The sequence below is a fragment of the Prionailurus bengalensis genome, chromosome A1 (assembly GCF_016509475.1).
Source record: "Prionailurus bengalensis isolate Pbe53 chromosome A1, Fcat_Pben_1.1_paternal_pri, whole genome shotgun sequence".
NCBI classification, from domain to species: domain Eukaryota; kingdom Metazoa; phylum Chordata; class Mammalia; order Carnivora; family Felidae; genus Prionailurus; species Prionailurus bengalensis.
Genome location: NC_057343.1, coordinates 178,489,954 through 178,506,876, shown reverse-complemented (window position 1 = coordinate 178,506,876; position 16,923 = coordinate 178,489,954). Strand labels below are relative to the sequence as shown.

The following is a 16,923-nucleotide window of genomic DNA, read 5'->3' as shown; positions in this document are numbered from 1 at the left end:
GCTCTACAAAACCTCTCTTAGAATCTCCACAATCAATATGGGATGCATTTGTAGCTGTCAATTTCTTGCAGTAACACCTCACCTACTGAGGAAAAAAGAAACTATTATTTATTGAACACTTATGTGACTGTAGGAGTCGACTGGAGAGGTTAAGATCGTCTGACACCTGAGGTCCTTCCCACTCTGCAGCAATGTTCGGGCTCAAGGTCTGCTGTTCATAATGATGAGCACAAATTACCAATAGTTTTTCACATTTAGCACAGGCACAGACAGAAAGACCTGTGAAAAATGAGTCACTACAGGGAAGGGCAAGCAATCACCTCAACTCCTCCCTCAAGGAACTTGCTGAATAAGTTATGGTAACCAAATATTACACGGTCATGCTCAAGGAGGTAAAATTACATGCACTCGCATGGAAAGATCTCCTAGAGAATATTAGATGAAAGGGCGCCTGGGTGGCTCGGTTGGCTAAGCATCTCTTGATCTCGGCTCAGGCCATGATCGCCAGGGTTCGTGGATCGAGCCCCGCACTGGGCCCTGCGCTGACAGCATGGCGCCTGCTTGTGGTTCTTCTCTCCGCCCCTCCCCCCTCACACACAAACACTCTCTCAAAAAAAAAAAAAAAAAAAGCGTAAGATGAAAGTGCGGCACAGCACGCTACCATTGATGTTAAAAGGGGTGTGGTGATGTGTGTATGTGTACATATGATATACTCATATATGTATACATACACACAGAGTATTATTAGCTGTTGAAGGACATACAAAAAACTGGATAATACTAGGGGACTGAGGGTCCAGGGTGAAAGGGAGGATCACTTTTTACTCTATGATTTGTACATAGGTTTGCTTAATCATATGCATGTTACATATTTTTAAAACATTTACAAGAAAAATGGATGGAGGCAATACTGTCTAGAAACACTCTCATCCCCAAAGTCCACATTACCAACCTGGCGGGTTAATGGGGGGGGCGGAGATCTAGTTACGCGGAAACTTCCGCTACCACGCAGGACTTCTGAGCAGAATCCTACACACGCAAACGGCATCCTTCCTGATTTAGTAACCAGCCAGTGGTGTGTGCCTCTGTGAACGTGGACAACTCAACAGTCCCACGTCCTGCATTTACCGGGGTCAGGCAGCAAGCGTGCTTTTCACACCTCCACCTGCTTCTTCGAGAACCAGAGGATCCACTTACCCTCGGAGCCACTTGGGACACTGAAGGGGCCGTTTTCGGATTTTTACAGTAACTTGTGAAGCAGTGAAGGAAGAACTTATGGGGAAGTAACTTGTGAAGCAGTGAAGGAAGAACTTATGGGGAAGCCAGCCCCCACCCAGCTCCTCAGATGAAAGCAACAAAAGAGCAAGACGCCCCAGCACGGACCGGTATTCTCGCACACAAACCTCTCCCAAGTCAAAAAGCAGTTTGCTTTCAACCTCATTTTACAGAGCAGATGAGTTGTTGTTGTTGTTTTTTAATCTACAAACTTTAATGGTACATCACTGAATTACTGAGAGAACATAACAGTTGGGTTTTTTTTTTTTTTGAAAAATTTCTTAACAGAGCATCAGAGTATTGCAACACTTTATTAAGAGTATTGGCTTTGAATTAGTAGCTGAAGTAACAATTGCATGAAGCCAGATTAGGTGTACTGCATAATACTCATACTTGATTTATTGACATTACTTAGCAATTTATTGGACAAAAGTCAAACTTTTTGTTTTTTATTAAGCACATTCCACAGTACAAAGCTGTCATGAATAATATCTGTACAATTTAACAGTTTCAATAGCTGTTCAGACACAAATTTATTTCAAACAGATAATTGGCAAACATAATTAATTACAAGTTAGAATTAGACTATCCCAGTGCTTTAAAACATTAATATAGCAGTAATTTACAGTTGCTCAATTATGGTTAGCAAAATAAAGTCCAGAGTACGGCTGGGAATTACTACTATAATCCCAGAAAGTCAGAATTCCTTGGGTGCCAGAGTCCCCTGCTATAATTTAATAGGCACAATTCAAAGGTTGTGTGCATATTCAAAGGCCATGATCTCCCAAGGAACAAGAACTTCTATATTAAACATGCAAAAACAACAACAGAAAGTCCATTCGTTCAGAAGAATTGCCTCCTCCCCCGCCCCTCCCACACCCCCGGGCTCTCCTAACCAGTCTGATATAAAGCTGTAAGGTGGAGAGTGGTAAAGGTGAACTCACTTCCACAGCCACTGTCAAGCTTACAACATCTACCTCACGAAATAGAGATTTCCTTTTATTTATTTATTTATTTTTTTTACACTTGGAGACTCAACTTCTCAAAAATAGAAATTAATTTGGTAACATGTGGAAGGGAAGGATGCATTTTTAGAAAAGGAGAAAAGAAAAATCAAAAAAGCCAAGCCAAACCAATAAACAAATCACATACACACACTTTGATCCCCACACCGTTCTCAATGCAAAGGACAGAACAGAGCCCAGGGCCCTTCCCTTTAGTTATAGAGTGTGCTTCCACGGGAAGAGGTTTAGTTAACAGGAGGTTCTTATTGGTCCTTTAAAATGTTACTGACGTTGCTTAATCTTTGGAAACAATGGCAAGGGGCAAACAGGAACCTAATATTGAACAAGGGAAAAGGAGTGCCAACCGAATGCCAAAGTCCTTTCGGTGCACGGTCGGCGTGAGAGTGCCATTCACACATTCGGGCTGCGGGGCACTCGGGAGCTTTGAGAACCTGCCAGGGCCACGGCGACATGTGACACCAGAGATGACGGCAATGGGATTCAGGAGCTTGAGGCTTTGCACCACACAGGGGTACCCTTCCACTCAAGATGGGCCCCTGAAGCAACCTGCCATGGGATACGGGCTCCAACATATGAGCAGGCCCGGTTAACATCCTGGTAAAGCCAGGATGCCTGAATTCCAGAGCCAGGAAACCCAGTCAACAGGGCCTTCTTGTTCCTCCCTTTCCAGGGTTACTAATGCACAGAAGAATGATCTTTGACAGTGAAGTCAGATGAACGCTCGTACTCAGAGAAGTACTTGGGAGGAAAAGAACAACAAAAAATAATGTTAAGGTACCTCTCTGTTGTATATGCTGCACAATGAACGAAACATTTTGTGTTAAACTTTAGAAACTACATTTTAAAAACAAGATTCCCGTTAAAACCACACACACCACACACATACACACAAAATGACAATGACAAAATAAAAATACCGTATGAATACTGCAGGAAGGGTTCTAGGTAATCCACATCAACCCTGGTATCAGGTTCTTGAGCCCAGCCCATGGCTAAGTGCGAACACACTCTGTATTAGTGTCTCAGGCACAGGGGCCCTGACTCTAGCAACCTTGAGGTTAAACTGTTATGTACATTATATCTACATGCGGATACAGTATTTTAAATTAGGAGGCAAGCACACGTGTAAAAGTGTTACTCTACCAAATATCAGGAGATGGTTGGGGGACAGAGAACAGTTAATAAAAGAAAAGAGCTATATTACCTGTTGGGAGATAATATAACCTGGCTTATAGTTCTTTAAATTAAAAGAAATTGGTACAGAAAGGAAGTGTGATCCAAAAAATATTACTAAAACAAACCAGAGAAATGTTTCCATTGTCCAACATGTTCCTAATACAGGTCAGAATTCATAATGACTTGGACGGTCAAAAGGAGAATGCTAACTTCTGAAAAGGAAAGCCCTGGACATTCTGGGTAGGTGTTTGGCACCCAAAATTTCACCAAAGAAGAATGCGGTTTCTTAGTATCAGACCAAAGTGCAAAGCAATATAAATTAGAGGCCAAGTCTTCTCTTGATGGTCGATTTACTTCTGTAAAACAGACAGACTGTACGTTCCTTTTATATGAACAATTTACATTTGAAGCATTAGATTTTGTTTTTTTTCACTGATGGGGGGAGGAAATGGGCTTCTGTTCTACTGGAAGTCGGTGAAGCTAAGGTATCCTTCTCAAAGTAGAGGCCGGAATCGGAGGTGAGAAATGTTGGTACTTGGAAGAGTTAGGCTGCTTTGCATCTACCCAGCGTCTAGAACCAATTCCAGCTTCATAACTCAGCTGCGAAGAACTCCCTTAGGCATTTGGTAGCCATGTAGCCAGTAGTTCAAGACTAGGAAACCCTGGGAAAACAAAACAACAAAACAAAACACAAAGGGAGTATGGATGGATATTCTGGTTAGACATGGAGATATACACCACAGCCCATCCACATCCACACAGACATGCCCTTGTGCACACATAACACATTACTGATTTTCAAATATATAAAACGTATAAAAATATTAAAAAAATAGAGTTTATGTATTATATAAAAATATATAAAAAATAAAAGCTGCAAGATGTTTTGAGTGTAATACATACCAGGCATCGTACTTATTTAAAACCACAACAATCTTATGAGGTAGAAACTATTATACCCACTTGACAAATAAAAGAACTAAGGCTCAGACACATTGTTTAGCTCAAAGCATTAGCCATTAAGTGACAGAGAGGGCATTAGAAGAGATGACTGACCCCTATAACGTACATCTTTCAGTGCTTCCTGCTAAAAATTATGCATGTAACAAAATATGCTTCATGTTAGATTTTATAGTTAGCATAATCTTTTATGACATCCAAAGTCTACGACGGCTGGTCTCATATCTGCCCGAGAGCCCTCATCTATCATTGTGAAACAAAAATATGCAAAAACTAGTAAATAAAGTATTCATTCTAAATAGAATGCTAATCATCAGAAACTACTTCTTTTCAAAATAAATCATTTATAAAAGGACAATACAATGCAGAGGGAAAGACTACTGAATGTTAAATATTGTTTTGACGGTGACCTTGAGTCAGGGACACATTTTAATCATATATTCTACACTCATCCATGTATATAAATATGTGTACACACACACACACACACACACACACACACACGTGCACACGCATGCACGCACCTAAACTTATCATTACTATGTACAATGCAGGCTGACGTTTTCTATTCTAAATTTCATCAAAACAAAGTCAAAATCCATTAGAATGATTTCACCATCACTAATGGGTCACAACCCTTTCCAAACACAGCACTAAACCAATAGCCTAGAAGATCTAAAAGTTACCTATATGTCTAAGATTCTCTGACAAAAAGAGAGAGAAAGAGATTTTTTTTAAAAGCTTGTATGTTTTTTTAAAGGAAACTTTCCTAAAAGGTTGTCTATTTTCATAAAGATCAAGAATCCTAATAAGCCTTTTCAATGAGTTCAAGAGAGATTTAATTTCATTCACCACAGCTTTCGCATGAAGGATCTTTAAGAGTATTATTTTTAAAACATTAACATCCACAGATAAGAAGTAGGCACTCTCAAACACTGCTGGCAGGAACGTAAACTGATTTAACTCTCCTGGTGAGTAACATGACTCTATGAACCAAAGTCTTTAAACATCATACCTTTAACCCTGACACTGCAGACATTTCTAGAATTTTATCCAAAGGTAATAAAGCAAAGATTAAGCTAAAAGAATGATTACAGCAGTGTGTTTTATAACAGCTAAAAGCTGGGGGAAAACTTATGTACATAACAGGGCCCATGCAAACAACTAAATATTATTTTGCCATTAGGGATGGTGATTTAGACAAATACTGACATTACAGACAAGGAACAAATTTACAATAAAGGGGGGAAAAAAGCATTTTAAAAACATATACAGTTCTCAACCATAATTTTAGAAAGCCTGAAAGAATATCTACAAGGGAGTGAATAATGATGAATCATGAGTAGGAGTTTATTTTCTTTTGGCTTATCTACTTACTCTAATTTCCTAATAATGATCTTATATTGTCTTGTAATAAAAAAGAGAACTACTGTATATATTAGCTCTTAGTTAGTAATTTAAAAAAATGACTCAGCAAATAAATCTGTTGCTAACTTTCCTGACATAGAAATACTCTTACCTTATATTTTAGGGGTGAATATTTTACTGCAAGGTTAAATCATCATTAGGGTAGTGTTTCTTATTATGCATAAATCTTACAGTATCACATGGTAATAATTTTTTTCATGTTACAATAAATGAAAAGAATTTGGAAAAGAGCAGTAAAATCTATAGAGCTGACTGCCAAGGTTGTCAAAAGTAATTCACTTTGAAGAGACAAACACATTTGAGGTTTCACTGCTTGTGCTGCTTGAAAAGCAGATAAGATTTTTCCATTGATTTATAATTGTGGATCATAACAAGGGCAGTTGTTCTTACATTCCCAAAAAGGGGCGGGAGGAGGGCCTGGAAGAAGTAACACCACAGTTTCCTTTCTACCACAGCCAATGAGGGAAACACCACTGGTGACCATTATTCCATTTCTCAACCAAAGAAATCTTGTTCCGGGCACTTTAAAGTAATATGTAAAAGTTGTCCAATTTGTGAAATTTTACTGTGTTCTATCATTCATCTACTAAATACGCCAGAGAGGGAAAACATACTATGGATGTCTTGGATTTTACCACGTACCTCTCTAAACAGAATGTGAAGACAAACACACATATCAAAAATACAAAAGAAAAAAAAAGCATTAACCACTTAAGTTGTTCTCTGATACACCTATTCCCCTGAGACTATCCATTCCAGCTACAGTTGCCCAGGTCCTATTTTATGTGATGCTCTTACGTGGAAAAACAAAAGCATAGGTGGGATGCAGCTAAAGCAATGTGCAGAGGAAAATGTATAGCTTAGAAAAGAAAAAGAATGAAATAAATTGAACAAAAGATGTGCAAAGCTGCTTTTGCAAAGCAAAGGGAAGCAAAGCAAAGCAAAAGTGCGATACTGCTAGGAGGCTGAAGAAGACCTAAATAATAGAGAGTTCTACCATGTTTATGGGTTGTAAGACTCAACATTTGTTAAGGTGGAAATTCTCCCCCAGAATGATCTTACAATTCAATGCAGTGCTAACTATAATCCCGGTTGTCCTTTTCATAGACTTTGACAATTCAAAACTGAATATGAAAACCTAAAGAATCTAGAATAGTCAAAGCAATTTTTTTTTTTTAAGTTGGAACATTTATTACACACTATGGTATTGGCGAAAGGACAGCCACATAAATCATGGACTTTAGAACAGAGTCCAGAAATAGACCTACAAATAAATGGTCAACTGACTTTTGGACAAAGATGCTAAAGCAAATCTATGAGAAACGGAAATTCTTTTAATCAGATAGTGCTGGAACAACTAGACAGCTATATAAAAAGACCAGTGACTTTCTTATCTCACACCACACACAAATTAAATGATCAAAGACGGAAATGTAAAAGCTAAAAATACAAAACTTTTGAAACTATGCTGGTCCAAACAGGAATCACTACCTATGTGTAACTATTTGAATGTAATGTTAAATAAAGTATGATTAAATACAATTAAACATTCAATTAAATTCAATTAAAATTTAATTTAAAACTTAGTTCCTGAGTCACACTGGCCACATTTCAAGAGCTCAATAGCCACAAGTGGCTATTGCCTACCACAGTGGACAGTGCACTTTAGAAAATGTAAACTGATGCAGGCCAGTCTTTGCTAAGGCTGGGATGGGGTCAGGCTTTGACTACAAAGGTGGCAAAAGGGAACTTTTGAGGGTGACAGAAATATTCTTATCTTGATTGTGGAGGTATTTTCAGGTATACATTTGTAAAAACTCATCAAACGGTACACTTTAAACGAGTGCAAGTTTTGCACAAATCCTATCTCTGTAAAACTGGTTTAAAAAACAACAGGGGCAGGGGCAGAGGGAGACACGTACATCTAGGTGACCTGTCTACCTAGGGAACGTATCTAGTACCTGACTGTGTCAGTTTAGATGATTTACTCCAATTTTTCACTGACTTATTATCTTTATGCTTGCTGAAGGTGACTGCAGGAATACCCTAAAACTGTATTTATCTACTTAAGGGTAAATTCTTGTGTGGCCTCGGAGAAAAAACACAAATATGTCATTTTGGCCATGGGTGTCACTTGCCCAACAAACATCAATGAGCGCTTGCAATATACCGGGGACTCCAATGAACCCTGGAGCTCCGCAACACAAGGAGGCCCATGGCCTTGTGAGTGGGACAGGCGTGCAAACCATTTCAATATCAAATAATAAATTAAGCATGAAATGAAAGGGCAGAGGGGGAGTGGGGCTGTCTAGAAGCCATAATAACACAAGCAAGGGGAGGGAGATGGTGGAGGTCTGCACTACTGTAGTGTAATTAGAGACATTAAACAGAGTTCAGTCTGGCTGCAGCTAGGGTTTTGGAAGGGAGTAACAGGAGACGAGAGCATGGGGAGGATAGTGAGGACACAAGGTAACAGCCAGACGCTCAAACTCCTGTCAGCTAATGTGAAGTAGTTGAACCATGATCCCGTGAACGGCAGGAAACCAGTAAGGCAGAGGACGGCAGAGGCAGGGCTTAAGATGATCCTAACCGACAGCAGAATGGAGATCGGGCTGAAGAGGGAGAGGAAAGACCAGGAGGGAAACCAGTTCTCATCTAGGTCCATTTCTCCTTCCCTGTATTTTCCTTAGGATTTTGGGGAAGGGCGGTTGAAGCGAGGAGGAGCAATCACTCAAGAGATCCTTGCCTTCTTCCTCTGTAATCCCCCATTGTATCTATTTTAAGGCTCCATTCAAAAAATGTAATGATTCTGCCATACAGTTTTTTCAACTTTGGAAGAATCCATCCAGAGAGAAGATGGCAAGGCAGATAGATGGTCACTATCATGAGAAATAATATGAACGCACTTGGGACCAGAAACAGTAACTATGTATGTGGCTTACAGGTCATTACTGCTCACCTCCCACATCCAGGCAGACACTGCCAACCCATCACAGCATTATCCCTTGGGGTCACAAGGTCCCAGAATCCTTCCAAAGGCAGCACTCCAGCCAGGCACTACTGATAAAACTCAGCCAGGATGAAGAAAAAGCTTATTTGCCATTCCTGCAGACCCTGGGTTTACCACTGATCAATGGCACAGGGGCAAGACTGGAGGACGGCAAACTTCCTTAAAGAGCTGTATAATAAATATTTTAGATGTCACAAGCCATATGGTCTCTGTGGCATCTAGTCAACTCTTCCAATGAAGTATGAAAACAGCCACAGACAATACGTAAACTGAGCATGGCTATTATAATAAAATTTCATTCATGGACACTAGAACTTGAATTTCACATAATTTTCGTGTGTCATGAAATAGTACTCTTCTTCTAATTTTTTTCAATTATTTAAAAGTGTAAAAAACTATTCTTAGCTTGCTATAGCAGGGGAATAAAATCAGGCAGTGGAACAAATTTGGACTCTGCCTATAGTCTGCTGACCTTTGGGTAAGACAAACTTCCTGGACATCTGTGTTTTGGGCCTTAGAGTCTTAAGTAAGAAGTATTAGAAATGATGGTAACTTGGTGATCTAAGGGCCCCCCTTTTTTTTTCCTCCCCGCAATTCTGCATCTAAACTCTCTTTACACTTTTAACATTTAATGAGCAGAAAACATACAATGATAAAGAGCCACTAAGTAGTAAGTAATATTTTAAAATAAGTATGAATTTTATTTATTAATCAGTCTTTACATACATATATACATAGTAATACAAGTAGGTACAAACCAATTTATTCAATCTGTAAAGTTTAACGTGCACAGGATTTACTGGCCCCCTTGCAAAATATTCAGAGCTGGAAATACTGCTCCAGATGAACAGGGTCATCAGGTCCCAGGACACAGCCAAGTAAGGCTTCTCATCCTCTAGATTGGACACCCTTAGTAATCAAAACATGCCATCATCAATGGTTACAATGGCTCTAACTCTTCCTGTAACCAGAGCAAAGGACTTTGCCTCCAGGGTACCTGCTGTATCTAGTGGACGAAGAACGGGTTCTAGGGGCTCACTCAACAAACACCTTTCTTTCATTCCTCTTCTAGGGGACAGTGATGGTGGGTAGATTATACCAGGGACAGAGGGGGAAGTTTGAGTGTTTGGCTGATGTTGATTTTTTTTTTTTTTTAATAAAAGAACTGAAAAACAGGAAAGAGAAAAAGGAGATTCCTGTACCCCAAAACAGAATCTGAAGGACCTTGCCTGTGTTAAATTGACAGGAAATCATTTAGGAAATCAGTTTCTAAAAACAGGAATCACACTGTCTGCCCATGTGAAAACCCACAATATGTAGGACTCTGATTTAGATCTTATTTTAATGTGACCATAAAGATCTAGCCTTACATGAGAACTGCAAAGTTGACACAGCTAAAAAACACTAATCACTTTGGTTCCTGTCGATGGGGAGCCCAAATCACAAAATTCCCCCAAAGGGAAAATGAATTCAATTAGCAAGATTAAACTCACCTGAAACGGGTAAAGTGCAGACTGTTATCTGGAGATGTAAGTGTATGTTCTGGAGGGAGAACGGGTCTCATTCTGGGCACTGGGAGGCACATTTAAGAAATCCCAAATCAAAATAGTGTCATCATGGGAGCTGCTGATGATCTGAAATTCATCAAACTGTAGCCGAAACACACGTCCAGAATGTTCCTGTGAAATGTGACAGCTTGATGAGTAAAATGAGACCTTTACAATCCCTCATTTCTACCCGTGCTCTGGCGCAGGCTGAAAATGCAGCTACTTATCCAGGCTTACTGAATGTTCCAGAGCTTACTGATCTTTGTCCTTCACCCCAGGGACAAAACTCTGGCTTTTCCTTCTAGGCCTCTTCTTTAAATTAATCTTTGTATCTGAGATCCTGGCTCATTAATGTGTCAAAGAAGAAAAATTATGTGATCGCCTCACCAAAGATCTTGGAAAGGTGAACAACAATATTTAATACCCATTCTTGATACACTGCAGAAAGGACCAGAAGGATAGTGTTTTTAACATTACCATGAATATCTATCTCAACCACAGCCAAACTCAAAATTAATGGTGGAATGTAAGAAGCATTCTCATTAAAATCACGAAGAAAACAAGAATGGCCCTCACCATAGTTCTGCATGTTCTAATCGATGCAAGAAGCAAAGAAATAGAAAAAAAGGTAAAGCTACGAAAAATATGAAAAATCTATCAATATTTTCAAAAAACTGTCTCCTCATTAATATAACAAAATCAATCAGACTACTAGAAATAATGAGCCTGCTAAAGATGTTAAAACAAGATTTACATAAAGTATTTTTAAATGCCAAAGCAATAATTCACACAATATAGACTGAGGAGAAATTCCATCTTAATAATACAGAAATGTGCTGTATTATAAAAATTCAACGTAACCAGATACCCGTATTAAGAACTCTCCCAAGGGGCACCTGGGTAGCTCAGTCGGTTAAGCATCCGACTTCGGCTTAGGTCATGATTTCACAGTTTGTGGGTTTGAGCCCCGCATCGGGCTCTGTGCTGACAGCTCGGAGCCTACAGCCTGCTTGGAATTCTGTGTCTCCCTCTCTCTCTGCCCCTCCCCTGCTCATGCTCTCTCCCCATCTCTCAAAAATGAATAAACATCTAAATAAATAAATAGATAGATAGATAGATAGATAGATAAAAAAATAAATAAAAGAACTCTTCCAAATCTATAGGAAGGAAATACTTTGAGATCTACGAGGAAACCAATCCACCTACAAATGAGGATGTCTGCTTTCATGTTTTAAGTTGTATTAATGTTCCTTAGGGAAGAGCTCACTGTAACGTCAATGTCAATTACTCTCTGATTTGGGCTAACCAAAATGAGCAAAACAGTGCATTTCTCTGAAGGCACGCTGTGAGATACACAAGATCTCCTGTGACACAGCTGGGCAGGTCCATTTACAGGAGGCCACCCTCCAGCACGGGAACCACTCCCACTTCAACAGATTACCTACCACCAACGTGCGCAAACACAACGTGCTTGCTGGGGCTCGAGGGTCAAGAGCAGCTTGCAAGTCCCAAACTTTAATTTTCCTAGAAAAGAAAGCTGCGATTAGTGGGAAAGTTAACATTTTATATATCGTCGAGCACTTCCTTGATAGAAAGGAGTGCACATGAACTGCTAGTACAAAAGCTAGTGGAGGGGTGCCTGGGTGGCTCCACTGGTTGAGCATCTGACCCTTGATCTCGGCTCAGGGTGTGATCTTGCAGTTTGTGGGATCAAGCCCGGCATCGGGCTCTATGCTGACAGTGTGGCGCCTGCTTGGGATTCTCTCTCCCTCTCTCTCTGCCTCTCTCCACTTGTACTCTCAATCTCTCTCTCAAAATAAATTTTAGAAAATAATAATAAGCTAATGGAGAACATGCTTATGTTTTTACAAATTACTTAAACTAATTACATCTGATTTTGGAAAAAACAAGGACCTACACATTCTCAGGATTGCTGAAACTGTGAAGAAATATTTTTAAGGGAGATAAGAAAACAACTTCATGCTATCTGAATTCAGTTCCTGACTTGATAATCTATGTCACCAAATTCATTAATCAGGGGGCTCTCTAGGGCTGAGTAGGTGCTGCTGACAGAAACTAGGGCTCTCTGGGAAATTCCAAGGATACCTTTCTTCAAACTAAGCAAATGCTGAAAGTTAATAATAGGAGCATAAACAGACCAACTAATCTGTGAGTATATACAAGGTCACCTTGAAAGGTTCACAGTTGCCACTTGCTCATTTAAAAAGTCACAAGGCTTTTTAAAGAGTATTTGTTCAATTAACCAAAAGGGAAAAGGAAATGTATCGCCGAACGAACGAACACACACACACACACACACACACACACACACACACACACACACAGTTAGTTTAATTTAGGGCGAAGGCAAAAAACTGAATTCCCACACAACCTTTACAATAATGGTTAAAGCTGTAAGCACAGGAGTTACAGAGGCTCTGCTAGACTTGGGGCAAGACTGCTCATCCTTCTGGGCCAGAGTGGCCTCACTTGATCAAGCGGTACGGCAACACCTGCCATCCACCATTACACAGAAAGGACCGGGCACAGAACTGGCAGATACGTAGCTGCTTAATATTCAACACTCCTTTTCCTCTAGATACCATGGCAGCAGTGCACTTAGAAATCTGAAATACATACCCATCATAGGCCCCACTGACAATCCTCTTGTTATCAAACCGGATGCATCGGACCAATTCTTCATGTCCCTCTAGGACTCTTAAACAGGCACCACATTCGATATCCCATAGCCTTGAATGTAAAACAGATCTCTGTGAAACAACTTCCCACACATGATTCACACTATCTGCCCCGTAATGTGACTTTCACTCTCTCCTGAACTTTGTTTCTATCTCGTTCCCAGTCTACACTGTACACAGAGAGAGATATGCATGTACATTTATACCATTTGCACATTTTAAAGCACTAATTTGGGTAGAAGCCTTACTTCTCATTGTATTTTCTTTTACTCAACTGGAAACCTTTTTTAATCACTCGCATGTATTACTATTTAAATAAGATCAACAAACAACAAACTTCAATTATATTTAGTTCCTAGGCATTCTTTTGATGTCTGAATTGATTAAACCATGTAGCCAAATGGTTTAGGAAGGGCTTTTCCGGGGGAGATAGGGACTGTAGGCAGGAGAGAAGAAAAGGCATCATGTGTGTGGGCTGGGGGAGGATATAATACAGTCAGGAGGGTAGGCTTCCACCCCAGGCACTTCTAGCCTGGAATCCATGAGACCCACTGAAGTTAGAACCAGTGGGCCAGCATAATGGTCTTCCTCTCCTGATGAGGTTTAGGGACACCCCTCCTAGATAACACTCCCGGACACGAGGGTTGTCCAGTTTACACAGTCACAGTGGGAGCCTCTCATTAAGTATATGAAGTGTCTCAGGAACATGAACCCACACACTACGCCCAGCCTTCTTCTCGGTGTATGATTTACAGAACAGTTCTGAAAATAAAAATTTTTTAATTTTTCTGTCATCATTGATTTTTCTACATTGTTTGTAAACATAAATCACAGCAAACTAACGTGTACAAAACAAAGTTAGCAAACTCATTCTGTAACAACCTTTTCTTAGCCCCTCTCCCAATAGCTCTTACCATATACCCAATGAATATTTTACTACAGCCACCCTCAGAAAATCTTCTCATCAGTGTCAGTGACGGTGGCTTCTCTAACCTACTGTGAGCAGAGCCATTCAGCACTGCCACTGACTCCAAAGTGGTTCCCCTCTATAAACTATAAAGGAATATACATTATTATTTTGTAAAATCTCAGAGATTCCGGTGAGAAAGGTAAGGACTATTTACTGATGAAATATTAAGTAATATAAAGCATGATGGATACAAGAGAACCAAGATTCAGGGTCAACTGACTTTAATATCTTAAAACTTAAAATGATAAAAAAACTTGCAGCAGTTTCAGCTTTATTGCTGTTTTGTTCCCTCCTTCCTTCCTTCCTTCTTTCTTTTAAAAATCATCTTGAAACCAATCTTTATTTTGCCCAAACATTAAACAATTTGGTTAAAAAAAAAAAAAAAGCTACCAGCATATGTTGGGACAATGGAAAAACGACTTGGGATCAGTGAGTAGATATTTAAGGGAAATTCTTAACAAATACAGTGTTTATGGATAGTCAGATTTATTAGAAAGCAAGGACACTGAGTGCTGGGAAGAAAAAAGGGAGATAAAATAAATGATGAAACAGGAGTGGATGATGTTGTAGTGTAGCCTCGGGTGAGACACAGATAAATCAAGTACACTCCTCCCACCTGTTAGTGAGGGAGACAGGAGCTCACAGATAAGGGAAAGTAGAGAGTCAGGCTGGAGCGTCCTCTCTTCTGAGGAGTTCTGGTATTAAGGGATCTTGGGTGGAGTTTATGTCATAAAACGTGTGTATTGGAGGAGTTAGTTTACCCACTTCAGTTCACAGGACCAAATGGACTAATAAAAGTTACCTATAGTTTTCTTACTTGAAGTATCTCCAAAGGCTCCAAGTCTTTTGAGCATCAGGACTGGGGCAGGAGTCAAAACTATAGCAAAAATCAGCCTACTCTGTCAGCACACCAGCTTCTACTCACCTTATGGTATTATCTGATGATCCACTAACAACCAGCCGATCCCTGTACTGGAGACAGGCAATGCCTCGCTTGTGCCCATTCAGAGTACGAACAAACTCACAGGTGCTCGTGCTCCAGACCTGCATAACCAATTAATAATACTTTAAGAATAAACGCCGAAAAGTCCCCTCACAATATACCTTTTTAAAAATATCAGCGCTTCTAAGAATGACCAAAATACTTGATTATGAAATCTGGTTCAGAAGCTGGGGGACAGACTGGCCAGCATACAGTTTTCTTAGCTGCAGAGTGATAAAACAGGAATGAAACACAGAGGGAAGCTGTGAAGTCTCCAACCTTGAGATATTCACAAAGAGCACATCTCCTGGATGGTTCAGACATTCACTTGCCTAGAGGGAAGAGTGTGGGCCAGATTTTATGTTTTCATGCCAGCTGACATGTCATATCCAATGTAACTGATGTGAAAAAGTTTCACCTTTCACATCCTCCTCTTTTCCAGCATAGTTTGTTGAACAGCTCCACTTGTTTTGACACATCACTCCTAATATTATGTATGTGGAATAAATAATCCCTCTTTTGTGAAACCATCTGCAAGACTTAGATGTTCACAGACACACTTAATATATTACAAGCCAAATAAGGAGACGCAAAGCAACCAGAGTGCCCTGAATTATTTTACCAGCTGCGTTTGTAGTTGAATGGGATAACTAGATCTCCACATGCAAAAGAATGAACTCGGACCCCCAACTCACACAATATACAAAAATATAATTCAGGATAAACCAAAGGCCTAAATGTGAGAGCTGAATCTATGAAACTCTCAGAAGAAAACACAGGAGTAAATCTTTGTGATCTTGGATTAGGCAATGGTTTCTCAGACAGGACAATAAATGCACAGGCAACAAAAGGCAAAAATTGATCAATTGCACTTCATCAAAATTAAAGTTGTCTGTGTGGCAAAGAACATCATCAAGACAGTGAAAAGAGAAGCCACAAGATGGAAGAAAATATTTCCAAATCATTCACCTCTTCAGGTACTTGTAACCAGAATATATAAAGAATTTTTGTAACTACACATCAACAAAAAAAAAAACAAAAACAAACAAAAAACACCCAAATAATCCCATTTTTTGAGTACATGAAAGTTTCTCCAAAGAAGATACAAAAAAGGCCAATAAGCACTGAAAAGATGTTCAATATCAGTGGTCACAAGGGAAATGGAAACCAAAACCAGAGATAACCACTACACAACTACAAGGATGGCTGTAATAAAAAAGACGACAATAACAAGTGCTGGCAAGGATACAGAGAAATCCTCCAGGCTGATATTATGCAACGGCTGCTCTGTAAAAAAGGCCCAAACCCTCCTGACTTCCAGGCAGTGATCTTGTTCCAACTGGTCTGACTGAATGGTAAGTGAGTTACTGCACACAAACCCTACTTGTTCAACTGCCAGACCACTTTATCTAAAGGATGATGCTACCTCTGTGATGTGTGGGGCTAGATACTAGATACCAGAATGCCACCTAGTGCTGGTCACAAAAAGAAGGTTTTTTGATCCAAATTCAAATGCTCACACAATGCTGGTGGGATTTTAACACAGCGTAGCCACTTTGGAAAACGTTTGGCAGCTCTTCAAAATATCGAACCCAGAGTTACAATTCCAAGAGAACTGAAAATGTATGTCTGTGCAAAAAGTTATACACAAATGTTCATGGCAGCACTATGTTTAACAAATGAAAGGTGCAAACAACCAAAATGTCCATCAACTGATGAACAGATAAACAGAGCATGGTACATCCACACAATGGAATTTTCTTCAGTCGTTAGAATGAATGAAGTCCTGACACGTGCTACAATATTCATGGATGAACCATAAAAACACCACACTAAGTGCAAGAAGCCAGA

The 16,923-nt window shown here is 39.7% G+C and overlaps 1 protein-coding gene across 11 annotated transcripts in view; it reads right to left on the bottom strand.

The window, feature by feature from the left end:
* Window positions 1-1,642: 1,642 nt before the first annotated feature.
* The window catches only part of FBXW11 (F-box and WD repeat domain containing 11), a 121,280-nt gene continuing 105,999 nt past the window's right edge, over window positions 1,643-16,923 (bottom strand). For 8 of the 11 annotated variants that reach the window (XM_043596059.1, XM_043596013.1, XM_043596036.1 and 5 more), the window contains 5 exons: window positions 15,016-15,134; window positions 13,062-13,172; window positions 11,867-11,945; window positions 10,368-10,553; window positions 1,643-4,138 (listed from right to left, as the gene is read on the bottom strand). In XM_043596059.1, the coding sequence (XP_043451994.1) occupies window positions 10,392-10,553; window positions 11,867-11,945; window positions 13,062-13,172; window positions 15,016-15,134 (471 nt within the window). In that variant the 3' untranslated portion in view covers window positions 1,643-4,138; window positions 10,368-10,391. Of the gene's footprint in view, window positions 4,139-9,552; window positions 9,784-10,367; window positions 10,554-11,866; window positions 11,946-13,061; window positions 13,173-15,015; window positions 15,135-16,923 lie in introns of those variants that run through there. The other 3 variants (XM_043596061.1, XM_043596044.1, XM_043596021.1) reach the window with 1 other exon arrangement.